The sequence below is a fragment of the Myodes glareolus genome, chromosome 4 (assembly GCF_982192425.1).
Source record: "Myodes glareolus chromosome 4, mMyoGla1.1, whole genome shotgun sequence".
In the NCBI taxonomy this organism is placed as follows: Eukaryota; Metazoa; Chordata; class Mammalia; order Rodentia; family Cricetidae; genus Myodes; species Myodes glareolus.
Genome location: NC_142029.1, coordinates 15,569,086 through 15,595,000, shown reverse-complemented (window position 1 = coordinate 15,595,000; position 25,915 = coordinate 15,569,086). Strand labels below are relative to the sequence as shown.

Genomic DNA, 25,915 nt, shown 5'->3' with positions numbered 1-25,915 from the left:
ACAGGCTTTGGCTCAGTTGTTCTTGTTTTGTTTGCCCTGTGATGTGGTTGTAGTTCTCTGTTATCTCAATTTTGTTAGGCAAAATTAGAAACTAAATTTTTTTTTAAATATTTATTTATTTATTTATTATGTATACAATATTCTGTCTGTGTGTATGTCTGCAGGCCAGAAGAGGGCACCAGATGTCATTACAGATGGTTGTGAGCCACCATGTGGTTGCTGGGAATTGAACTCAGGACCTTTGGAAGAGCAGGCAATGCTCTTAACCACTGAGCCAACTCTCCAGCCCCCTAGAAACTAAAATTATCAGGTTTTTAGATCATGAAAATTGAATTAATTGATAGTAAAGGTAAGAAAAATTCACAGCAGGAAGACCCACCGATAGAGAAAAGCATATTGTCAAGAAGTCTCTTGTTTACCACACAGGGGAGAAGGGGATAGTTCTTTGGTCCTAAGGAGTATAGAGGCGTACTTTGCAGACTTTAAAGTGATTGGACAGCTGACAAGGGCATGGTGTGATGCTGTGTCTGTGTGTGCTGGAGAAATATGTTTATGGAGTATTCTGGAGCCCTGAAATTTTTAACATTTGAAGCTGTTTTAAGATAAGAGCTAATTTTATAGAACACAAAGAACCCCGTGACTTGGAGTCAAGCCACTTTAACATCTCATCTTTGCACTCTGTATGTACATTAATTTACAATCTGGCCAGGTTTTTGTGAGGGGGGCGTGGTGGTTTGGTTTTTCAAGACAGGGTTTCTCTGTAGCTTTTTGAAGCCTGCCCTGGAACTAGTTCTGTAGAACAGGCTGGCCTCAAACTCACAGAGATCCGCCTGCCTCTGCCTACCGAGTGCTGGAATTAAAGGTTTGTACCATCAGCGCCGGGCTGGGGTTTTTGTTTTTGTTTTTGTTTTTGTTTTTTTTTTTAAGACAAGGTTCTGTTATGTAGCTCTGACTGTTCTTGAACTCACTACGTAGACCAGGCTGATCTTGAATTTACAGAGATCCACCTACCTCTGCTTCCTGGGTGTTAGGATTAAGGGCTTGCATCACTACATTTGGCCTCCCCAGCTGTCTTAGTGAGTGTTCACTTGCTGTCAAGAGACACCCTGACCACTGCAACTCTTATAAAGGAAAACATTTCATTGGGGCTGACTTATAGTTTCAGAGGTTTAGTTCTTCTTTGGTTTTTTGAGATTTTAGGACTAAAGTTGTGCACCACCACTGCCTGGCCCAGAGGCTTAGTTCCTTATCATAATGGCCGGACGTGGTTGCATGAAGACAGAATGGTGCAGGAGGAGCTAAGGGTTCTTCATCTTGATCTTCCAGGCAACAGGAAGTGAACTGTTTCACTGGGTGTAGCTTGAGCATAGGAGACCTCAAAGCCCACCTCCACAGTGACACACTTCTCCAACAAGGCCAAACCTACTCTAACAAAGCCACACCTCCTAATAGTGTCACTCCCTGTGGAGGCCATTTTCTTCCAAACCACCATATGAGCCATTTTTTAAATTAGTTATTTTATGTGTATTGGTGTTTTGCCTGCATGTATTTCTGTATGATACCTTTGTGCCTAGTGCCTGCAGAGGCCAGAAGAGGCTGTTTTAAACCTTTGGAACTGGAGATACAGATGGTTTTGAGCTGGTATATGAGTGCTAAGAATTGAACTTTGGTCCTCTAGAAGAATGGCCAGTGCCCTTAACCACCAGTGCATCTCTCCAGCCCTGTGTATGAGTGCCTTGCCTGCATATATGTATGTGTGCAACATGGATGCAGAGGTCAGAAGGGGGCATCAGATCCCCTACAACTGGAGTTAGAGATGGTTGTAATTTGCCATTGTGGGTGCGGGAAACCAAACCCAGGTCTTTTGCAAGAACAGCAAGTACTCTTAACAACCAAGCCATCTCTCTAACTCCATATACATTTTTATGAGTGCCCATTCTAGGGTTTTTTGTTTGTTTTTGGTTTTGTTGTTGTTTCTTTTTTTTTTTTTTTTTTTTAGCTAAGGTCTCACCATCTCGCTATGTAACCTTAGTTAGCCTGGAACATGCTAGTAAATATTTTTTACTTAATACTTTTTTTTTTTTGGTTTTTGAGACAGGGTTTCCCTGTAAGCTTTGGAGTCTGTCCTGGAACTCAGAAGGCTAGTCTTGAACTCACAGAAATGCGCCTGCCTCTGCCTCCCAAGTACTGAGATTAAAAGCATGTGTCACTACCTCCCGGCTTCCTTTGTTTTTTGAGAATACTAGGACGTATTCTGCTAGCTGATCTGTATCTCCAGAGCCTGGTTTTTATTTGGTAAAAAGAGTTAAGGCAGTTTTTAAGACTATCCCAGTTTGGGGTTTTATGATGGCAGTTTGTTTTTACCTCTGTGTTTACTTGTACATTGAATTGTTTCCTCGTGTCTACAACTCTCCGCACCCCTCACACACTCTTTGATCATCCTTTGCTAAATGCTCTGTTTTGGAGACATCATTTGCAATTACAGAACCTTAATCTAGTTTCTTCACAGTACTTCTTGCAATCTGTAATTGTTTTGTACATGTTTATTTACTTGTCAAAAGCAAAAGCTAAAGAAGTGTCTTCCTCATGACGGAGGCATCCGTGACTTTCTTTTTCATACCAAGGACTGAGACTAGGTCGTTTGCACTCGTCCATGTCTTGTCAGCACTTTACTGGGCGTGTTGGCTGTGCAGGTCCATCTGAACTGGAAAGGAAAATGTAAAATTGCATTTGCTACAAACATAAAACTCTTTTTCCAGCTAAAGTATTACTTGAACAAAGGATTCAGAAAATTGATGTCCCAGAAATTTCTTAGGGGATTCCTTGAAGATACATTTTAACTACACAAAGAATAAATCAAGATGGGAAAACTAGAGGCTGATACAAAGAATGGTTCTTCTCAGGAAGTGTGTGATAGTGCTGGGGACAGTCAAGGTTAGAGTATGAGGGAACTCCTAGAATATAAGACTGTAGACTGGAGGGTGTTCGACAATGAACCAGTTCAAAAGGCAGTGGTGACAGCTTGCCCAAGAGACGGTCATATAATACACGTGGACAGGTTGTGCGTGTGAACCTGAGGCATGAGTGTGAGCAAGATGTAAGATGTAAGGAGGGAGTATCCATTCCTTTGATTTTGGAAGGATTTTTCTTCTACGAGGACACAGACTGATGCAGTGCTGGCCTAGAAAAGGAAATGGGTGGAAGAGAACACTTTTGATTGGCGAATTGACGTGCTTGTAGTGCATCTCACTCACTCATTGCAGATTATGAAGCCAGTTGTGTACAGCAAGAGGGTAAAAGTAGACATGTAGTTGATGGGCACTATCCAGGTAGGATATGAAAATTATGCAGAGAGCAGCTTTATTGTTGGGTTTTCATTCTTAAAAAAAAAACTTCATTAGATTTCTGGGTATTGTTTCTGTTTTGTCTTTTTTGGTAATGATCTGGAAGAAACAGTTTGGTTGACAAGTAGCAGAGACGCTGGAGAGGTGGCTTGGCAGTTGAGCAGCTTTTCCTGCAGACCCAGGCTTGGTTCCCATTACCTCATGAAGGCTCACACCTGCCTGGAACTCCAGTTCCAGGGGATTCCATGCTCTGTCCTGGCTTTGTGTGATGCATGTACACACATGTAAGCAAAACATGTAAAAACTAAAAGTAGAAGCTGGGAAGTGGTGATGCATACCTTTAATCCCTTGGAGGCAGAAGCAGGTGGATCTCTGTGACCTGTGGTTTGGAAGAGGCCAGGGTTACATAATGAGAGTTAAAAAGAGACATGATTGAGCATAGCTGTAACCCTCGCACTTGGGAAGCAGAGGCTGGAAGAACAGTTTAAGGTTATCATCCACTTCATAGTGTGTTTGAGGTCCACCTGGGCTACCCAATGAAAATGAAACGAGAGAGAAGAAATTGCTCCATGAGATACAGCAGGAAAATACAGAAAGGCATTTCACCGTAGAGATTCCAGGGTAAACGTTAGGAAAGCACTGTGTTCAGGGTATGAAGGAAATACTTTATATGAGTGCTGTCTTGGAGACAGTGTGTTTCTTTAGGTGACACTGTTAGGCAGAAGGAAAACAGATCTAATGATGTCACTGACAAGGGTGGGATCATCTTAAAGCTGTTGAATAGAAAGAGGGTTAAAATTTTTCAAAAAGTGACTTTTGGAAAAAGACAGGATTTCTTTGTGTATAGCTTTGACTGTTCTGGAACTCTCTGTAGACCAGGCTGGCCTTGAATTCACAGAGATCCATCTGCCTCTATCTTTTGAGTTCTGGGTCTAAAGGTGTGTGCCATCAACCACCCCACTTTGAAAAAATACTTTGTTTTATATGCATATGAGTGTTGCCGTGTATGTCGTCTGTGTACCACATGCATCCCTGGTGCCTATGGAGAGGTGGAGGTGGGATTAGATCCCCTGGAGCTGGAGTTAACAGATGGTTGTGAGCTGCCACCGTGTGAATGCTGGGTACTTTGAAAGAGCAGCAATTGCTTTTGACTACTGAGCCGTGCCCCTGCCCTCTAGAACATTAAAATTTGTCTGGTTCGATGTCACCTAGAGATTGTTTGTGAGTGGTACAGAAGTCAATAACTGAAAGCGGAAGGGAGAAATAAAAGAGTAGAAAGCAATTACAAGTTTATCCTCAAAGGTAAGCAGCAGATAGAGGGTAAAGATGGTTGTCTGTCTTTGCAAACTGGATGTCTGCTGGCTATTATCTCTAGAGGGTTCACAGTTGGGTCAGAAGAGGTGATGTCCAAGCAGGAGCAGTGGTGGTATTTGTTAACCAGCTGCTTTTTCTCCAACAGGTGTGGTTTCTGTCTGTTTTGAGGGAGACAGTGATGGTTACATCAACTTGGTAGCCTATCCTTACGTGGAGAGTGAGACTGTAGAGCAAGATGACACACCAGAACGGGAGCAACCTCGGCGTAAACACTCCCGCCGGAGCCTGCATCGGTCAGGCAGTGGTAGTGACCACAAGGAAGAGAAAGCCAGCCTGTCCTTTGAGACCTTTGAGAGGTAAGAGGATAGCATGCAGAGCTATTGGCGCATGTTGAATCCTAATGATACACACAGGATAGTGTTGGAATCCTGACACATGACGAGAAAGGAGTTCTCAACAATAGGATGGTGGGCTGAGGGTGACTGGTGTTCATGGGACCACTCCCGCAGATATGGCGTCCTTTATGTTACTCTACTTGGTGAATATAACTAAACCCAGTGAGACTGAAGCTCTGTCAGCACTTTAGAAGCAGGGATACCCTATGCTCATGGCGATAGATTATTTAGCTTTATTTTAAGTCTCATTCTCAGAAGTCAGAAGTTGAATTGTGCCGACAGCTGCTTTCTTGCTTACAGGATGTCTGAGCGTGGAGTGATAGTTCATACAGACTAGGGAGTACCCTAGTGGCTTTTTATTAACATTGGGAATTGATTTTTCTCAGGCTTATGTCTCTCTCTTTTCTTATTTCTTTTTGTTTGGTTCGTCTTGTATTTTGAGACGGTTTCTCTGTGTAACAGCTTTAGCTGTTCTGGACTTGCTCTGTAGACAAGGCTGGATTATGTCTCTTGATATTCCATGCAAGCATTAGTTAATTTCTACTGGGCTGTGTATAATCCAAAGGATAGATAATAAAGTGTTGACAATCGAAGCATGGTGATGCCTGCTTATAATTCTAGCACTCAGAAAGCTGAGGCAAGAGGATCATTGTGTGTTTGAACACAGCCTGTGCTGTGTAACAAGTTCCAGAATAACAAGTTAGGGAAGAAAAAAAGAGGGGAGTTAAGTATCTTTTCTACTCTTCTGGAAGAACCAAGTTCAGTTCCCAACACCCATGTCAGGTGGCTCAAACCCCCCCCTTTTTTTTATTTGGTTTTCAAGACAGGGTTTCTCTATGTAACAACACTGACTGTCCTGAAACTCACTTTGTAGACCAGGCTGGCCTCGAACTCACAGAGATCTGCCTGCCTCTGCCTACCCAGTACTGGGATTAAAGGCGTGCGCCACCACCGCCAGGCTCACAACTACTTTTAACTTCCAACTCCAGGGCATTCAACGTCTTTTGGTCTCTGCAGGCATCTCCACATGCATGGCATACACAGGCATATATTTTACAAGAAAGTTTACAGGTGCGGTGATGCATGCCTTTAATCTCAGCACTTGGGAGATAGAAGCAGGCAGATTTCTGTGATTTCAAGGCTTGCTCTTAACATAGAGTTCCTGATCAGTCAGGGATCATGAGACCTTTTCTCAAAAAAAAAAAAGTTAATAATAAAAATACTCATATACACATCCATGTTAGTACTGTTTTGTTGTTTGTGGGACAAGCTTCACTATGTATTTTGGCTGGCATAGAATTTATGTGTAGACCAGGCTAGCCCCAAACATGCTAATCTCCCATCTTTACTTCTCAATTGCTGGGATTATAGGAATATGCCACCATGCCCAGTCTTGTGTTCCTTTGTGAATATTCAATGCTGAATATTCCATTATATAGGCATAACACCCTTTGCTTTATCCATTCCTCAGGTTGTGAGGAACATATAAGGGAGGCTATACTTTTGGGAGTGGCCCATGAACACCAGCTACCCTCCACCCCAGGTTGTAAACTCTGTATCTGTAGATAGATAGATATTTACATAGATGTATGTAGGTAAGTAGGTAGAAACAGATGTAGCTGTTTCTCAAGGATGTGGAGAAATTGGAGCCTCCTATATTGTTTGCAGAGAGGGCTGTGAAGTGGGACAGCCTTAAGTTCCTGTCTCCTCTCCCCACTTTTTGAGTGCTGGAATGACAGGCCTGGTTTATGCAGTACTGAGAGAAACTCAGGGATTCTTGCTTGTTGAACATAGACTCTACCAACCAAGCTACATTCATAGACATAGGGAAGTGGGTTTTTCTTTTTGTCTTTTTGTTTTTTAAAGATTTATTTTATGTATACAATATGTATACAACTGCTCTGTCTACATGTACCCCTGCAGGCCAGAAGAAGACATCAGATCTCATTACAGATGGTTGTAAGCCAGCATGTAGTTGCTGGGAATTGAACGCAGGACCTCTGGAAGAGCAGTCAGTGCTCTTAACTGCTGAGCGATCTCTCTAGGCCCATAAGGGTGTTTTTTTAGATGGGGCAGTAAACATTTCATCCCTGGCATCAGATCACTTCACTGGAGCGTGCTGTCTACATGAGCTCCCAGAGGCTTGTTCAGGGCCCAGGGCAGTCCAGTCCACTTAGGCTTTAAGAGGTCCTGTTCATGTTAATACTGAAACCTTTTGTGCTTGTTTCTCTCCTGACCTTTGGGCTAAGTCTACATCTGTGTTGCAAGGAGAGGGCTGCACATCCACACCCTAGTTGAGATACATGTCTTGGTGTTGTATATTCTGAGGGCTTCTGTCTGCGTGCAGGAGCATTTCCTTGATTATATCTCCATCACCCACAAAGGACTTCCTTCTGACCAACGACTGTGAGGCCTGACTTGGGCATTTGGGTGACAGAACATTCCAGTCAGTAGCTAGCAACTGACAACTCTCGTTTAGCAGTTTTTAGAGGGGGAGTTGTTTTGTTCTCCAAGGTGAGAGCATTTGCTTTATGACTCATGGGTGAAAAGCCAGTGAATGTAGATTTAGCCTCAGGGTCTGCTGTCAAGGAGTCAGCTCTGTCTGTATTGACTGGGCTCTATCTGGCCTGTTAGCAGAGATTCTGAGTCATAGCAAAGGTGAACATCACTCATGAGGGCCACAACTATGACTCCAAAGATAATGCCAAGTACTACAGGGGCTCCATCCAGACCTGCAGCGTGTCTGGGTTTACTTGGCAAGTGTTTGCTAGAGTGGACTGCATCTGCTCTTGGGAAGTGGGGCATGGGTGGCAGGCACTGTTGGACTCCTGTCGTTTAGTTCAGGAAAAATGAGGTCTTTGCCCAGGGCCTTTTAACAAATGTCACAGAAGTGTCCCAGATGCTTGGTGCTCAGAAGAGGGGCAGCATTTTCAGTACACACTGGACTGTTGGTGGTGTATGTCATCCACAGTTGGAGAGAAGGCCAGCATTTCTGGAAAGGATGGTAACATCTGCAATTGCAGTGCTGCTGCATGCCACAGACTTGCGCTACAAGCTTCACTAGCAGGGAGCTTTTATGAATGCGTGAGTGTGAAAAGTTATATTGCCAGGCTTGTCTGGACCTCACTATGTAACCTTGACTTTCTTCATCCTCCTCCCTCTATCTCCTGTCAGGATTACAGGCATGCATTACCATGTCTGGTAGGGATCGAGCCCATGGCCTTATGGTAGGCAAACCCTCTACTGACTAAAGTACAGCTTTAGCCCTTGCTTGTAGTTGTTTTGAATATATACCTAGATGGGAAATTACAGTCAAGTAATCTTCTTTAACTCCAGGAATTTTTTTCAGGCATCACTCCCCATTTGTGTGTGTATGTGTGTGTGGGGGGGGTGTGTGCATGCATATGGAGGCCAGATGTGACATCAGAAATCATTCTTCTACATTATTCATTGAAGAGTGTCTCTCAATCAGATTCAGAGCTCACTAGTTACCAGTATGGTTAGTCTTGATGCTCATACTCAACTTGCTCTGGGGATCCCCTGTGTATTAATCAGAATTCTCTGGAAGAACAGAACTAATAGAACTGGTGTGTGTGTGTGTGTGTGTGTGTGTGTGTGTGTGTGTGTGTGTAAAACATACACACACACACACACACATATATATAACATGTTTATATATATGGCGATTTATTAGAGTAGCTTATCAAATGTGGTCCAGCCTCTCCAACAATGGCTATCTACCAATAGAAAGTTAGAAGTTAGAGACTCCAGTAGTTGTTTAGTCCATGAGTCCATGTGTCTCAGTTTGTCTTCACTATATGCCAGAATCCTGAAGTAGGCTCTGATGCCAATGAAGTAATGAAGTTGTCAGCTAGAGTGAGGGTAAGCAGGCATAGAGCAAAAGCTTTCTTCTTCCATGTCCTTTATATAGGTTCCCAGCAGACAGTACAGGTCAGATTAAAAGTGGGTCTTCCCACTTAAAATGATTTACAAACAGTCCCTCACAGGTGTACCTGGCTGCTTAGGTTTTTAGTTCATTTCAGATACAGTCAAATTGACAACCAAGAATAGCCATCACATCCTGTCTTTGTCTTCTGAAGGTTGGAATTCCAGCCGAGGTACTGCACTCACCCAGCCTAACACAGCTCTGGGATCCAAACCCCAGTTTTCTCGCTTGTGTGGTGAGTGTTTTAACGCTGAACCATCTTTTTCGTTTGCTTGTTTTTCAAGACAGGGTTTCTCTGTGTAGTTCTGGCTGTCCTGGAACTAGCTTTGTAGTCCTGGCTGACCTCAAACTCACAGAGATCCTCTTACCTCTGCTTCCTTAGTTCTGGGATTAAAGGTATGTGCCACCACCGCCTGGCTAATAACTTGAGCCACCTTTACCGCTAAGTCAATCCTATTTTTTAAGTAGGATTTTCTCTGGGTTGTCCATGCTATTCTGGTCTCAGACTTCCTGTGCTCAAACAATTCTGCCACATTAGCCTCCTGAGCATCTGGGACTACTGGCTCTGTACCTATCCTGTGCAGACACCAAAGTACTTTTTCAGGGGCTATACTTGTTCATATTTGAACCAGCAGTGTATAAGGCAGGGCTTCAGCTTCTTTACATCCTGCATGGCATTTGTTCTAGTTTCTTCTTCTTCTTCTTAATGATTTACTTATTTATTTATTATGTATACAACATTCTGCCTCCATGTATTCCCACACACCAGAAGAGGGCTCCAGATCTCATTACAGATGGTTGTGAGCCACCATGTGGTTGTTGGGAATTGAACTCAGAACATTTGGAAGAGCAGCCAGTGCTCTTAACCACTGAGCCATCTCTCCAGCCCCTTCTTTTTTTTAAAAAGATTTATTTATATTTTTATTATTTTTAATTATATGTATATATATGTCTGTGTGTGCATATGTGTGCCTGAGTTCAAATGCTTGGAGAGGATGCCGGGGGCATTAGATCTTCCTGGCCCTGACACAGAACACAACAAGTTCTGTGTTCCCTGACGCAGAACAAGCTCAGTCATGAGCCCCTCATGTTAAAAATTTTTCTCCTCTCAACCATTGATTGCATATAAATCCTTAGGTAGAGACAGGGCCCTCTGAGCCCCTTCCCCTTCCATGACATGGTGTTTGTGTATAGAACTGATCTTGCAGGGGTAATGGCAGCTGTTTCAGGTTTAGTGCTGGGAACCAAGCTCCACTCCTCTACAAAAGCTGTAAGTACTCTTAACCATGTAGCCATCTCTCCAGCACCTAGTGTTCTTTCATTCCCGCCCCCCAACTGTTCCGTCCCTGCCCACACAGTCTCTGTGTACTCCTGACTGTCCTGGAACTCACTGTGTAGACAGGTTGGCCTTGAACTCCCAGAGATCTGCCTGCCTCTGCCTCCTGAGTGCTGAGATCAAAAGTGTGATCTGGCTCTGTTTTTACTGTTTAAATTAAGTACCATTTATTATTGGGTATGTGGGTGTGGATGTGCCTGTCCCTTTATGTATGTCTAGAGGTCAAAGACAAGTCGGTGAAGTTAGATCTTTCCTTCTACCGTGTGGACCCTGGGGCTCCGTCTCAGGTTGCCAGGTTTGTGCAGCAAGTACTTTTACCCACTGGCCCATGCTGCCAGTGTCCAGATTTTTCTTTTGACACTAATCAAATGGGAAGTGTTATCATACGCTATAATTTGACATGATTATTTTTCAGAGGTCCAAGGAGGACAACTTTCATTCTGTCCACTCACTTTTATCTGGGCCAGTGCCACCTGTAAGGAGGTTCTGAGTGACAGGCTAGGCTTTCTCTAACCCTTCTCTACCCTGCGTTTCTAAAGATGACTTCTCTGTTCTCTTAGTGCTATGTTTGTTCTTCTTCTTAGCCCCCAGGAGGCAAAGAGTCCAAAGGTGGAGCTACACAGCCACTCAGATGTCCCTTTCCAGATGCTAGACAGCAATAGCGGCCTGAGTTCTGAGAAGATCAGCTACAACCCCTGGAGCCTGCGCTGCCACAAGCAGCAGCTGAGCCGCATGCGCTCCGAGTCCAAGGACCGAAAACTCTACAGTATCCTTGTCCACTGATTGGAAATTGTGTGAGAAAATGGCAAGATAGTTTCTGGTTTGGGGACTGAATGTAGCGCTTCATTCCTGCCCAAGCATTTCATTTGCTCTATCATTGGACTAACTAACCTCTTACTCTCAAGATAGATATCTTTTTTTTTTTTTTTTTTTTTTTTGGTTTTTCAAGACAGGGTTTCTCTGTAGCTTTGAAGCCTGTCCTTGAACTAGCTCTTGTAGCCCAGGCTGGCCTCGAACTCACAGAGATCCACTTGGCTCTGCCTCCCAGGTGCTGGGATTAAAGGCGTGCACCACCACCACCTGACTTTAAGTGGTTTTTTATTAGCATATATTAGACATACTGGTAGATTTTATTATTAGGTTTTTATTTGTGTACATATGTATTTTGATCACATCCACCTGTTACGTTCTCTAGTGTCCCTTTCACTAACCTTCCTCTTCCTGACTAGCCCACTTATGCTTCCCTTTGTGTCCCAGGATGTTGCATAGGGTTATTTATAGGAATTTGGCACCTTACACCACCGGGGAGAAAAATCTTTTTCCTCTCAACCTTAGGTAGGGACAAAGCCCTCTGAGCTCCTCCCCCTTCCATGACATGGTGTTTGTGAATAGAACTGATCTTGCAGGGGTAGTGGTAGTTTGAGGTTTTAAAGAGTGCAACCACCATGTCACGTGTCATGTCATTCATTGTGCCCTTTCTGTGGCCTGATCATATTTTTTCTTTCCTCCTTCCCTACCTCTTTCTTTCTTCCCTCCCTTCCTTTTGTGTGTGTGTGTTTTCAAGAAAGGGTTTTCCTGTGTAGTCCTGGCTGTCCAGGAACTAATTCTGCAGACCAGAGAATTAAGAGGCTGTCCTTGAACAAAGAGATCCACCTGCCTCTGCCTCCCTAGTGCTGGTATTAAAGGTGTACGACACCACTGTCCAGCCTTAAAATGATTTTTTATTTTGCAAGTTTCATGTGTGTATAAAGTATGTGCTTACACACCCATTCTGTTCCCTTATTGCTCTCTCATTGGAACCTGTGCCTTTCCTGCCTTCATGAAAAAAGCAAACATGCGAACAAAAAACCCACTGAATTTTTTTATTTTTATTTTTTGAGACAGGGTTTCTCTGTGTAGCAGTCCTAGCTGTCTTGGAACTTGCTTTGTAAACCAGGCTGGCCTTGAACTCACTGAGATCTGCCTGTCTCTGCCTCCCAAGCTCTGAGATTAAAGGTGTGTGCCACTACCACCTGGCTAACCCACTGAATTTAAGTAGAGTGCTGGTATATGCATGGGTATGGGGTTGTATACTAGATTATGAGTAACTTAGTGGCAGCCATATCCCTAAAGAAAAATGAACCCCTGCCCTCACAGCCTGTAACTACCAGTAGCCCTTCAGCTAGTGGTAAGGCCTCATGTGCCCCTCTCCATTCATGGTGGAATGCTGATGGGCGGATCTTGTGCAGTTCTTGTTATGTAGGTAACCCCTGTTGCTGTGAGTGCAGCAGCACGTGCCTCTCCCCACACAGGATTGACTGTTGGCATGCTCAGTCTTGTCCTGGTCTAGTGAAGCCTTAGTCAATAACTGCAGCTCTGTGAGCTCATGAGTGTCAGACCCATGTGATGTTCAGAAGACTGTCATACACACTCCTTCCTACCTCCTGATTTAACACTCTTCCTCCCCTTCCTCCACAATGTCCCCTAAGCCTGGGAAGGGTGATACACGTCCCATTCATGGCTGGACGTTGAACCGTTGCTTATTCTCACCAAGATAGATTTTAAGTCCAGCACTTTCTGAAAATTCCTGTTGGGAATGTTAGAATTTGATTCCCTTGTGTTTGTTTTGTTTTGTTTTGTTTTTTAATATTGCTGCAAAGATGTCTTTCTTATTTCTGAGGTCTAGGTGAGTTACTAGACTAAGTGAGACCTTGGTTTACTAATGGTGGCAGGGATGTAGCCAAATGTTCTTTACCTTATTATGTGTCTGGTAGGTCTAAACAATAAAAAACAATAATAAAACTAGGTGTGGTGGTGTATGCTGTTGTCTCTGCTCTCTAGCTGGAGACAGGAAAACCAGAAGTTTGAAGTATCCTGGGATCATGAGACTGTGAAAGGGCTGGGGAGGTACCCAAGTCAGTGAAGTTACGCAAGCCTGATGACCTGAGTTCAGATCCACAGAGCTCAAAAAAAGACCAGGTTTTGTGTGTGTGTGTGTGTGTGTGTGTGTGTGTGTGTGTGTGTAATCATGGTGCTGAGAGGGTAGAGCCAGATCCCTCAAGTTCGTTGGCTAGCCAGCCCAGCTGGATCAGTGAGCTTCAAGTTCAGTGAGAAATCCTGCCTTAAAAATAAAGGTAGAGAGCAGTTAAGGAAAGATAGCTGATGTTGACCTCTGTCCTGCACACATGTGTACCCACACCCACACCTACAACGTAACACACACACCTGAAAATTTCTTGTATACATGTTCTGGAAAATTATATAGGCCATACAAGGAATTTTTTTTTTTTTTGAGACAGGGTCTCTACATAGTCCTAGCAGTTCTGAAACTTACTATATAAACCACACTGACCTTGAACTCAGAGATCTGCCTACCTTTGCCTCCCAAGTACTGGGATTAAAAGTGTGTACCACCATGCCAGGCTGAAATTCATTTTTTTTTGTAAATTGAATTTCATATGTATGAATGTTTTTCCTGTATGTATAGATATGCACCATGCGTGTGCCAGGTGCCAGTGGAGGCCTGAGAAAACTGGAGTTAGAGATGGTGATGGAATTGAACCCAGGTCCTCTGCAAAAGCAACAACAAATGCTCTAAACTGCTCAGTCCTCTCCAGCAGTCGGGAGTGAAGTGCTGATTTACTGTACGGCATGAGCGAATCTTAGAGCATCTTCCTAAGCCTGGCAGAAGAGAACCCATGCTAGCAGAGTCTAATAAGGAGCTGCCCCCAGGAGACCACTTCCTAGCCAGGGAACTAGAAAGGGCAGACGGGGAGTGAGTGTTTAGTGGGTAGAGGTTCATCTTGGGAAGGTGGACAGTGGTGATGGCCTGCCTGCCACTGCCTCTTGAGTGCTGGTATTAAAGGTGTGTACTCCAGCCCCAATTTTTTTTAATTAAATTTTTTTTGAGACAGGATCTGACTGTGTAGTCCTGGGCTACTTCTACCTCTCCTCCCCCCATTCCTGCTCTCTTTCTGTTCAGAAAGGGGCTGGTTTTCCATGGGTATCAGCAAAGCATAGCTTACCAAGTTTCAGTAAGAATAAGCACCTCCCCTTGTATGAAGGCTGGGCGAGGCACCAGTATGAAGACTAGGTTCCCAGAAGCCAGCCAGAATGCCACTTTTATAGATCTTAATTGTGCATTTCTGGGTGGAGCGGACAATGAGTATGGTTGTCATTCTTCTTGACTCTGGCCCAGAGTTCCTCCTGCTTGAGAATGTGGTACACCACTTCAAGTACCCTTGTGTGCTGGACTTGAAGATGGGTACCCGACAGCATGGGGATGATGCATCAGCCGAGAAAGCAGCCCGGCAGATGAGGAAGTGTGAGCAGAGCACATCCGCTACACTGGGGGTCAGGGTCTGTGGCATGCAGGTGAGTCACCGCTGGTAAGAGCCCAGGTGCTGCCAGGTGCATGCTTTAGGTTGTGCCCATACCTGCCTGACACCCGTGTCCTTCAGGCCTGCGCTGTTCCAGAATCTCCTCTGAAAGGGTGAGTCACCCACCCGGAGCCAAATATGTCTTTGCAAGTGGGTTCACTGAGCCCTGCTTTCCTCACTTTACTTTGAGCTCCATGTGCAGTGTCATTGAGAGAACCTGCCGCCTTATCACTGAGCAAGTAAGACTTGTCTATCAGCAGTGTGTTCCCAGTTAGAGTCTAGCTGGGCCCTGGGACAGCTTGGAGGCAGGCTTCTAAAGTGATGGCTATAGGCCTGGTGTTGGCTTTCACAGCTCCATGACGGGAAAACCTGGGGTGAATGTGGCCTCCCTGCTCCAGTAGGAGGAGCTGAAGAGCTCAGGTTGGTCAGAGTGCCTTCCAGACTGTTTTGTTTGGTTGGTTGGGGTTTTTGTTTTGTTGTTTGTTTGTTTGTTTGTTGTTTTTTGTTTTGCTTGGGGACACTTTGTGGACATCAGACCTTCCTGGTACTCAACCCTATCTTGTCTCCTGGGGTTTTAGGTATACCAGCTGGACACAGGTCATTACCTCTGCAGGAACAAGTACTATGGTCGTGGACTCTCCAGTGAAGGCTTCCGCAATGCCCTGTATCAATATCTGCACAATGGCCTGGACCTGCGACGTGACCTCTTTGAGCCTATCCTGAGCAAACTCCGGGGCCTCAAAGCTGTGCTGGAGCGGCAGGCCTCCTACCGCTTCTACTCCAGTTCTCTGCTCGTCATCTACGATGGCAAGGAGTGTCGGTCTGAGCTACGACTCAAGCACGTGGACATGGGGCTCCCTGAGGTGCCACCACCTTGTGGCCCCAGCACTAGCCCAAGCAGCACCAACCTTGAGGCTGGCCCCTCCTCTCCACCCAAGGTGGATGTCCGCATGATCGACTTTGCACACAGCACATTCAAGGGCTTCCGGGATGACCCCACTGTTCACGACGGGCCGGACAGAGGCTATGTGTTTGGTTTGGAGAATCTTATCAGCATCATGGAACAGATGCGGGACGAGAACCAGTAGGCCCACTTGTGGGCCCTAAGACCCCTTCTCCACCCACAGGCAGGGACCATTGCTCTGAACTTGCTGTGAGGACACACTGACTTGCTTTTAAAGGGTTATATTTCTCTTTGGTGTAAACTAAAAGAAATGTTTTTAGCTGTAGCCTGGAATCCATATATATGTGTATCTATATATGTATATATATGGAATCCATCTATATATAAAAGAGGGCAGAACATACGTCCTCTCAGCCAGGCTCCTTAGCTTTGTGGCTCTATCTGCTGTGTCCAGGCTGACTCAGGAAGAAGATGTGGCCCCAGTGGGCTTGGCAGCAGAGACAGGATGCCTTTGAACTTTGGTTCCCTTGCCTAAGGTTTTTGGGATCTGTGACTCAGGGCTTTGCTGGTTATAAGGTAAAGCCCTAGGCTGGCACAGGGTCTCTCCATGCCTATTCGTCCCTTATTTCCCAGAATTGGGGAAGGTTAAGTGCCCATGTCTTGGGGTCCTTTCTAGTTCTGGGCCAGTGCTTGAGTAGTTGCCCTCAGCATCACAGGACTAACTGCACAGGTGGACTCATTCTTGGGTCTGATTTTGGCATTTGGCTAGATTTGTGAAGCTGAGCTAAGGCCAACTCACGGCAGAGGGCAGGCCCTGGGATCCCTCGGCACCAACTGGCATGTAAACTTGCTCCTTTCTCTACAGCCCCAGCCAGTCTCGCCGAGATCCCTTGCCTAAGGAGGCCTCATAGCCTCCTATCCCACTGAGATGGGCACAGCTCTGTCCGCTGAGGAGAGTCAGTATCCTAGTAGGCTAAGGGCCTTTTGTGGCTCTGGCCTAGACAGTATTTGCAGTTCTTGGGCTTTGGGTGGTGTCCCATCCTCCAGTTTGGGCAGCTGTGCTGCCTCTGGATGGGCTGCTGCTCCCAGGGCTCAGGGTCTGGTCTTCTGCAGGCCAAGTTCAAGGCAGCAGTTGTGGTGCTCCAGGCTCTAGGCTTGGAGGGAGAACTTTAAACTTGTCTGCTTTTAGGGACACAGGACCCTGGGTACAGGTGCCCAGAGTCTACTCAGATCTTTGTCCAGTTAATTCCTGGGTCTGTCAGTGAGTTCGTTTGTCCACCTGCCAGCCCGTTTTGTGGTGAGCTTTCTGGAGTATAGCCTTGTTGATTAGTGCTATTGATTTCCTTCATGCTTTCCTCAGCAGAATATTCTTTCCCTTCTCTGAGGTGAGCCTTTGCGCCTGTGCCCTCCTTAGCGGCTTCTGCTGTTTTACAAACCTGTCAGCAGAATGACCCGTAGTCGTGTCGTGTTCACTTGCTGGCCTGGTAGCCGCCTTGTGGGCCCGGGGTATGACCCTCAGCACCAACAGTGTGGCACTGAAGGCTCAAGGGCTGATTCTGACCCATTGCTTTATTTTTGCTCCCAGCTCTTTGATGGTAGAGACCTGCTGCCTGTAACATGGGTGTCCAGCAGGTTACACCACACTGAGCCATCGCCAGGGCGAGCAGCAGTCTCCAAGTCTATGGCCAGTGATGAGTGTTTTGACATGTCTGTTTTGGCATCTGAAGACAATACTGCCAACCTTTGAGAGATCCTTGTAACTAAGGGTAGAATTTCCTGGTTCATAGAGATGCAGCCTCTGAAAAGGGCTCCTTGACAGACCCCAGGCATGGTCTTCTGACCCTGGTGCCAGTGGTGGGCAGGTTCCCATTCTTTAGGGCAGGGAGTCACAGCTTTGCCCATTTCTGGTTAGTAACAACTGTCTTCTGTCCAGTAGTATTCTGTTACTTCAACCATGGGGGCAGTAAGTGTTCATTAGTGTAGACACATCTCTGCCAGGATAGAGGTTAATAGAGGGGTTTGGGTCCAGGGTGACCTCCTAGGAATGTGCCATACTTCCCCGATTACCAGATTCTGGGAGGCACTGCCCCATTCTGCTGTTTCTCATGTAGCAAGGGAGGCTGTGCCCACTGCATTGCAAGTTCTGCCTCTACAGCTTGGAAAGGCTGGGATTTGCTGCTTCTCCTCAAGGACAGGGCCCCACTTTTCAGCACTTTTGATATCTGGAGGGCCAGCTCGTTTATCTGATAGGTGGTGGCTAGTGTGGCCATTGCTTTTCTACCTGTCCCAGGCTAGAGTCCTGTTCCTGACAGGCCCTGCCTTCCTAGCCCCAATTTGGGACCAAAGTGCAACTGGGATCATGGGTTGGGGAGCTCAGATTACCCCTCTCCATAGTATTTCCCTGGGCTAAACTCACACCAGCCCCGGGAGATGTGTGGGAGTAAAATGGGATGGGTGGTGCTTAAAGACGGAAGGGACCAGTGTAGTAACTAACTCGCCTGGGACCCCACCCCTACCAGCTTTGGGTCTGTTCAATGAGCGAGAGGATTCTCTCCCAGAGGCCAGGGTTCTGGGCTAGTTCAATATCCGCTGCTCGTTTCCTCACATCTGGCCACGTGCACGTTCCTTAGATGCAAACTGCTTTGAACTTTACAGCTGTGTAAGTTGGTTGTGTCTGTGCCCATTAAAGAAAAAAAACAAAACAAAACAAAAAAAACCCAAAACTGCATTTTAATGAGAAAAAAAGAACCTGGGGAAAGTTCCTTTGCTTCTGTAGAGGAAATATAAGACTTCGAATTCTGGAAATGGTTTTCTGCTCCTCTTTCCTGGAAGCTACACACCTGCCTACATACCCTAAGACCTGCGCCTGGATACACACGTGAATCCATTGGAGTTTAGGCGCGCTTGCGTTTCCCCAGGTCTTGTGTGTGGAGGAGAGGAGTGCTTGGCCCGCGCCGACCCCTCTCTGTTCACCCAGCGCTACCCGCCCGCTTGTGTCAGGTCGTATATGTCAAAATAAAGCCTCTAGAAACTGAACTCTGTCCAAGTCTTCGTGAAACCTTCACAGCCTCTGGGTGGGCTGACCCAGCTAGTCGTTCACACTTCTTGGTCTCCACTTGAGGGGAGGTGCCAGGTAGGAATTGGGGGACCGAACTGAACTGGGTCGGGACGGGTACTGAAGGGCGGTGCCTGAGTTTTGGGGCAGCACAGGAGCGGTTGGAGATGGGGGTCGAAGCAGGCACTGGGGAGCAAGGCAAGTCGTGCTGGAGCTGGGGGTCTGGGCAGGCACCGAGGAGCAGGATCGTTGGGGTGGACCCGGAGCGGGTTGGGTGGGGTGGAGGAGGCCGCTCCGACTGGGCGGGGCCGAAGGAGGTTGCTTCGTAGCGGACCCGGTTCCGATAGGAAGCCAAGCTAACTCCTCCAGTTCCGCCTTTAGATCCGCCAATGGGCATCTGACCCGCGAGTTCTCCGGGTCCCCATGGCAGCCCAGCGCGTTGGGAATCTAATTGGCTACGTCTGCCGCAGCGTAGCGCTGGGCGGTCGACTGCGGACGGCCCTGCCACGTAGACGGCAGCCGATTGGCTCTTCCTGGTTACGTCACTGGCTGCGCCGCCTCCGGCCGGAACTCCGGGCCAGCCCCGTGTCTCCAACCAGTTCCTCCTTCGGTGTTCTGGCTGCCCCTAGACCCTACATCAAGGTAGATCAGGGGGACGAGGTGAGGCCAGAGTCGGTCGGTCTGGCTGGTGAAGGACGCGGGGCAGGGCACGGCGGCGGGAGTGTGCGGCAGGGTTTGATCAGGGGGCCTGTAGGTACTTTGGAGCCAGGGACCCACTCCTGTCACCCGCAGGCGCGATGAAGGCACTGATCTTGGTGGGTGGGTATGGGACACGGTTGCGGCCGCTGACGCTAAGCACCCCGAAGCCATTGGTGGACTTCTGCAATAAGCCCATCTTGCTGCATCAAGTGGAGGCGCTTGCCGCGGTAAGGCCCTGGGTCAACTGTGGCGGGAAGAGGGATGGATAGTGACTGAAAGGCCGGGGGTGGTCATACCTTGTGACCGAGCCCGTCAATTAGTGCACCTTATTGTTTCCGACAGGCAGGTGTGAACCACGTGATCCTGGCTGTGAGCTACATGTCACAGATGTTGGAAAAGGAAATGAAGGCACAGGAGCAAAGGGTGAGGCATGCATGGACTCAATTCTTTCTTTTGATCCCTGGGGCTCGAGGGAGAATATAACCAGATGGCTTCTTCCCTTTAGCTTGGAATCCGAATCTCCATGTCTCATGAAGAGGAGCCTCTGGGGACAGGTCAGTAGAGAAAGGAAGGCTTTTGGTCATGGTTTAAGGTCAGTAAAGGCATTATCCAATCTGGTAGTAACATGACTTGTCCCTTTGCCTAGCTGGGCCTCTGGCACTGGCCCGAGACCTACTCTCTGAGACCGCAGACCCTTTCTTCGTTCTCAACAGCGATGTGATCTGTGATTTCCCCTTCCAAGCCATGGTGCAGTTCCATCGACACCATGGCAAAGAGGGCTCCATCTTGGTAAGAGACCAAGTCTTTCTTCTCTGATATCCCCACCCTCATACCCAGCTGGTCCGGACACTCAGTCTTAAACTCTTTTCATGTTGTGCAAAGCTGTGTATGTGTAGGATGTTTCGGGGGCAAAGCCCTTGAATGGTAGGACATGCATGTTTATCAAGGATAAAGTACACTGGACTAGGCCTAAGGTGCCCTCCGCCTCCATATTCAGGTAACCAAGGTGGAGGAGCCTTCCAAGTATGGTGTGGTAGTATGTGAGGCTGACACGGGCCGCATTCACCGTTTTGTTGAGAAGCCTCAGGTATTTGTGTCCAATAAGATCAACGCAGGCATGTACATCCTGAGCCCTGCTGTGCTGCAGCGCATCCAGGTGTGTAAGAGACTGCTCGCGGGCTAGGGTGGAGCCTGGCTGTTATGTGACCTACTCACAAGTTGCCCACTTCCACAGCTGAAGCCTACATCCATTGAGAAGGAGATCTTCCCAGTCATGGCCCAGGAGGGACAGCTATATGCCATGGAGCTCCCGGGTGAGGCGGAAAGGCCATCGGGTGAGGGCTAGTCTGTAGGTGGCAGATCCTCTGATTCACTTCTCCCTGCAGGCTTCTGGATGGACATTGGACAGCCCAAGGATTTCCTCACTGGCATGTGCCTCTTCCTGCAATCACTGAGACAGAAGCATCCAGAGAGACTCTATTCAGGCCCTGGCATTGTGGGGAATGTCCTTGTGGTGAGGCCCTTGCCCAGCCTGTCACTAATCCTTTCAGATTTGGGAGACAAATGACCTACTCTTACTTTCCTCAACACTCTCAGGACCCAAGTGCCCGTATTGGTCAGAACTGCAGCATTGGCCCCAATGTGAGCCTGGGTCCTGGTGTGGTGGTGGAGGATGGCGTGTGCATCCGGCGGTGTACAGTGCTTCGGGATGCGCACATCCGCTCCCACTCCTGGCTTGAGTCATGCATCGTGGGCTGGCGCTGCCGTGTGGGTCAATGGGTAAGTCTGTGAGCTAGGCTGGGTGGGGATAGGCACAGGGAATGTGTATGTCCCATTAACAAGGCTTATCCACCCCCACCCCTGCAGGTGCGTATGGAGAATGTAACTGTGCTGGGCGAGGATGTCATAGTTAATGATGAACTCTACCTCAATGGAGCCAGTGTGCTGCCCCACAAGTCTATTGGGGAGTCGGTGCCAGAGCCTCGTATTATCATGTGAGGGATACCTAGGGCTGGCCAAGCCCCTCTTCATCAACAGTGTAGGAATCACTCAACACTTCAGAAGACCCTGGACTTGGTGCCGTCTGTCTAGGGAGGAATGGGTGACTCTCAAACTGTTGGTGGACATCTGCCTTCTGATGGGGACCGAAACTGACAGAATCCTGCTGGGCATAACCCACAAGCCCCACTCCCTCAAGAAGAGCTGGGCCCAGGGCTGTATGGAATAATAATTTAATGCTCACTGTAGCCTGGATTGCAAGTCAAGCTCAGGCATAATTAGGGTGTGGCTTGGCTCCCACCAATGAGGTTCACACAGGCAGATGGATGGAAGTGTCTGAGAGTGAGGGTGATGGGAAACAGAGCCAAAAGAGCTCATAAATAGGGCTCGGTCTGGGTCTGAGGGTGGAGGTTCCAGGATGGTGCAAGCTGTGTGCATTAGGCTGGCCTAGGCAGCCGAGGAGGTGGCACTTGTGGTGGCTGCCTTGTCCCAGTCCTCTACAGACACGATGGTGGCTTTGCAGAAGAAGCAGTCTTTGTTGTTCATCAGGTGCTGGTTGATGCAGGCTCTGCAAGAGGGGAGGGGAATGAGCTCTGCCTCGTGTGTCCTAGTTGCCGCCCAAGTCCATGGGGCCCACTTACTTGCAGGACTTGTGGCCACAAGGCTGGAACACAGCAGAGATGGGGTGGGCATAGCAGATTGGGCAGAGGTCCTCTTCACTGGTAGGCTGTGGACGGAGAGTGAAGAGTGGCTGGGGCTGTACCTGTACCTACCCCGGTGTGCACAGATGTATTGAAGTAGCATGGGCCTGTGTGTTTTAGCCCCACTCACCAGGGAGGCAGCTGCTGCCTGGGCAGACGCAGCCGTCAGGTGTGCCAGCATCTGTTCCACCTGGGCCAGCTCCTCCGCACTGATGTAATCTGTATCTGTGTTAGTGGTAGTTGGTGTCAGGTCCCTTGTAGGACTAGAATTCAGTGCCTCTTGAATACTCCCAGGCAGGAGTATTGCTATTCTTGAGGATCCTGAGCTTAGAACATCTTGGAACTCTTTTCTGACCCACCCCTGGCCCACTTACAACTCTGTAGAGAGAAGCGTTTCCGGTCCGGGGCAGGCAAGGTAGTGCCAGGTGCTAGGGGCTCTGGCTGCCCCAGGAGATAGCCTATGGAACGGAGCTGGAAGCAGGGATCAGCCAGGAGCACCGAGGTGGCTTGCTCTGTCCTAGATAGGGAAGGTGCATAGGTAGTGGGAAAGCATTGAGCCTGTGTGAGAATTACCTCTGCTGTGGGGTTGGCTGACAACCCAGAGGCCTCATTATTACGCCTTCTGCATTTTGATGCTTACCAAGCCTCAAGTCCCAGGACCTTAGTAGGACCTGAATCTGATCTCCAGGACCCACAGATGGAAGGAGAAAAACCACTCTCCCACTACTTATCATCTGACTTCTCCGTGAGCACACGCATACACAAATAAGTAAGTCTAAAGGGAGAAGGGCGAGGATTCCGCCTACCACATAATGCATTAATCCTTCAAAAATCACTTAGGGAACATAAACGACAAAAAAGCAAAACTCTCGAGACTTTCTTTTGCTCAAAAGAGAAGTAAGCCTTCCAGTCAAGTGAACTAGGACGTTGGCGCCCTCTAGCGGTCATGCTGGGTCTTCCAAGTGTCAGGGGCATGGGGCTGCCCCACCCCTTAACAGCAGGAGCCAATAGGAGCTTGGGTCCCCACCCCTGAGCAGTCACTTCCTAGTGAGTACTTAGAATCCCGTCAGAAAAGCGCTTGGAGAAGCTAGCGAACAGTAAGAAGGGCTGGGGCCCCAGCTCACAACCCCAGACCAGAAGAGCAGAAGCCAGCTGGGAGGGTGGAGCCGGCACTGCCTCTCTAGCCATGGGCCACAGGGAACCACAATCGGCAAGCCTGTACACAAGTAGGTGAGTCACGGAGCTGTTGACCAGCACTAAGCTGCCCCCATCTCTTCCCTGGTGGTCACTGCCATGGCCTGGCTGCTGGTGCCAGGCATACTACTGTGCATGCTGGGTGCTGGATTAGGCACTTCAGATTTGGAGGACCTTCTGCCTCTTGCTCCCCACAACTGCCCCAATAAATGCATCTGTGCTGCCGATGTGCTGAGCTGCGCGGGTCATGGATTACAGGACGTGCCGGTAGCATTACCTGCTACTGCTGCAGAACTCGACTTGAGCCACAATGCACTCAAACGTCTGTACCCTGGCTGGCTAGCACCCCTCTCCCGGCTGCGTGTCCTGTACCTAGGCTACAATAAATTGGATGTGCTGGGCCACGGTGTCTTCACCAATGCCAGTGGCTTGAGGACACTTGATCTATCATCTAATATGTTGAAGATACTCCACACCCATGACCTGGATGGACTGGGGAGGCTGGAGAGACTGCTTCTGTTCAATAACCGCCTGGTACACTTGGACCTGGACGCCTTCCAGGGTTTGAACATGCTCAGCCATCTCTATCTTGGCTGCAATGAACTCACCTCTTTTTCTTTCAACCACTTGCATGGTCTGGGAACAACCCACCTGCGCACTCTAGACCTGTCCTCCAACTGGCTGAGACACATCTCCATCTCCAGGCTGGCTGCACTGCCGGCTTTCCTCAAGAATGGGCTCTACTTGCACAACAACCCACTGCCCTGTAACTGCCGCCTCTACCACCTGCTCCAGCGCTGGCACCAGCGGGGCCTAAGTGCCCTGCGGGATTTTGCGCGTGAGTACACATGCTTGGTCTTTCAGGTTTCAGCATCCAGAGTGCGCTTCTTTGAGCACAGCCGGGTGTTTGAGAACTGCTCGGCTGCTGCAGCTCTAGACTTAGAACTGCCTGAAGAACAGCTGGACATGCAAGTGGGGCAGTCCCTGAGGCTCTACTGCAACACCAGCATGCCTGCTGCGCGAGTAGCCTGGGTTTCACCAAAAAATGAGCTGCTTGTTGCACCAGGCTCCCAGGATGGCAGCATTGCTGTGTTGGCTGATGGCAGCTTAGCGATACACAAGGTACAAGAGCAGCACGCTGGCATCTTTGTGTGCCTGGCAACTGGGCCCCGCCTGCACCACAACCAGACACTTGAGTTCAATGTGAGCGTGCATAAACCGCGGCCTGAGCCGGAGACTTTCAACACAGGCTTCACCACATTGCTGGGCTGTATTGTGGGCCTGGTGCTGGTGCTGCTCTACTTGTTTGCACCACCGTGTCGTGGCTGCTGTCACTGCTGCCGACGTTGCCGGCGGACCTGCCGTAACCGCTGCTGGCCCCGAGCACCCAGTCCACTCCAGGAGCTGAGTGCACAGTCCTCAGTGCTCAGCACTACACCACCAGATGCACCCAGCCGCAAGGCCAGTGTCCACAAGCATGTGGTCTTCCTGGAGCCGGGCAAGAAAGGTCTCAATGGCCGTGTGCAGCTAGCAGTAGCTGAAGACTTCGATCTGTGCAATCCCATGGAGTTGCAACTCAAGGCTGGCTCAGAGTCAGCCAGTTCCACAGGCTCAGACGGTCTCATGATGACCTAGACTGCCTAGGTATCCCCACACAGGACATAGACCTCCTGCTGCTTGCCCTGCCTGCTGCTGCAGTTTAGAGAACTGACATGCTGGGGGGATGCGCTGTGCCTGGTCCTTCAACTGCATGTGAGCCTTGACCTGGACCATAATCGTTCTACTCACTGGTAAAGGGGTTGAGGCTCCCCAATTTGCCTTCTGCTCTGCCTAGCTCAGGATAAGGCCTCGGACTACAAGAGCCTGCTTTCCCTAGGACCTCTTTGAGTAACCAAATGTTCCATGAAGATTAGGGTAAGAGTCCTTGCATTAAAACTCTGGGACCACTTCAAGAGTTAATGCAGATGTTAGGGTGTGGTGTAAGCATACCGCCTCCCCTTCTCTGCCAGGAAGCTCACCAAGGAGGGAGAAGGTGGGTGCCCAGCTCCCACTCTTACAATGGAAGGAATAAATGAGCCCTTCCTCTGCTGAAAGAGGGCCCTATCTACTACTACCACCCAGCCGCTGGAAAGCTTACGACTCCTGTGGAGTCTGGTGGGCATGCGTAGCTCCTTCAGGACACTCCTGCAAGAGTAGCCCTGCTGTCTTCAGCTAAAGGTGGAGCCAATCCCATGGGCTCCTAACCCAGCAGAAAAAGCCTGGCGACTATGACTGACCTGGGATTCATGTCCCTGGAGGGCACAAGGCCTCTTAGGACTGGCGCTCATCTCAGCCTAATGGCTGAAGCAGTATCCTGACCTCATAGCCTCTACCACTCCTACGGGCGGGTAGGGAAGAGGGTCGGAGCCCCTCCCAGGATGAGCTGGTGGCTTTCTCTGTCCTAGATACCTACTAAGGCATTTTGTAATAAAGGGGTACATGATCACTGCTGGGCCTTCCCAGATGGGTAACTTTGTGTGCCCGGCTCTTGATCCAGTAGGGTAGCCCCTCACCACCTATCCTTTGTCTCAGTGTCCCAAACTAGATTCTGAGGTTCATTTTGAGATAAACATGTACAACAAGGCCCTGCCCCATCAACCCCTCCTCAAAGGGCACACCCAGTTCCCATGGG

The 25,915-nt window shown here is 48.4% G+C and overlaps 4 protein-coding genes across 9 annotated transcripts in view; 3 read left to right on the top strand and 1 right to left on the bottom strand.

The window, feature by feature from the left end:
* Ip6k1 (inositol hexakisphosphate kinase 1) overlaps nt 1–18,633 on the top strand; it is an 18,944-nt gene extending 311 nt beyond the window's left edge. For both annotated transcript variants that reach the window (XM_048424253.3, XM_048424252.3), the window contains exons 2-5: nt 4,804–5,014; nt 10,920–11,101; nt 14,513–14,688; nt 15,272–18,633. In XM_048424253.3, the coding sequence (XP_048280210.1) occupies nt 4,804–5,014; nt 10,920–11,101; nt 14,513–14,688; nt 15,272–15,781 (1,079 nt within the window). In that variant the 3' untranslated portion in view covers nt 15,782–18,633. The remainder of the gene's footprint in view (nt 1–4,803; nt 5,015–10,919; nt 11,102–14,512; nt 14,689–15,271) is intronic.
* Nucleotides 18,634–19,179: 546 nt separating this feature from the next.
* Nucleotides 19,180–21,597, top strand: Gmppb (GDP-mannose pyrophosphorylase B). Its single transcript, XM_048424256.3, has 10 exons — nt 19,180–19,294; nt 19,445–19,578; nt 19,694–19,774; nt 19,857–19,905; nt 19,998–20,140; nt 20,349–20,507; nt 20,586–20,664; nt 20,737–20,864; nt 20,948–21,130; nt 21,218–21,597. The coding sequence occupies exons 2-10, from the start codon at nt 19,450–19,452 to the stop codon at nt 21,347–21,349; spliced, it is 1,083 nt and encodes a 360-aa protein (XP_048280213.1). The 5' UTR covers nt 19,180–19,294; nt 19,445–19,449; the 3' UTR covers nt 21,350–21,597.
* Rnf123 (ring finger protein 123) overlaps nt 21,567–25,915 on the bottom strand; it is a 27,908-nt gene continuing 23,559 nt past the window's right edge. For all 5 annotated transcript variants that reach the window (XM_085688841.2, XM_085688842.2, XM_048424245.3 and 2 more), the window contains 4 exons: nt 22,425–22,567; nt 22,181–22,275; nt 21,991–22,076; nt 21,567–21,917 (listed from right to left, as the gene is read on the bottom strand). In XM_085688841.2, the coding sequence (XP_085544967.2) occupies nt 21,797–21,917; nt 21,991–22,076; nt 22,181–22,275; nt 22,425–22,567 (445 nt within the window). In that variant the 3' untranslated portion in view covers nt 21,567–21,796. The remainder of the gene's footprint in view (nt 21,918–21,990; nt 22,077–22,180; nt 22,276–22,424; nt 22,568–25,915) is intronic.
* Nucleotides 22,567–25,754, top strand: Amigo3 (adhesion molecule with Ig like domain 3). Its single transcript, XM_048424251.3, has one exon. The coding sequence runs from the start codon at nt 23,344–23,346 to the stop codon at nt 24,877–24,879; it is 1,536 nt and encodes a 511-aa protein (XP_048280208.2). The 5' UTR covers nt 22,567–23,343; the 3' UTR covers nt 24,880–25,754.

Coding starts and splice junctions, on each gene's coding strand:
- Gmppb (XM_048424256.3), top strand. CDS start 19,450: ATGAAGGCACTGATCTTGGTGGGTGGGTATGGGACACGGTTGCGGCCG. Junction 19,906..19,997: donor AGAGGAGCCTCTGGGGACAG/GTCAGTAGAGAA, acceptor CCCTTTGCCTAG/CTGGGCCTCTGGCACTGGCC. Junction 20,865..20,947: donor TTGTGGGGAATGTCCTTGTG/GTGAGGCCCTTG, acceptor CAACACTCTCAG/GACCCAAGTGCCCGTATTGG.
- Amigo3 (XM_048424251.3), top strand. CDS start 23,344: ATGGCCTGGCTGCTGGTGCCAGGCATACTACTGTGCATGCTGGGTGCT.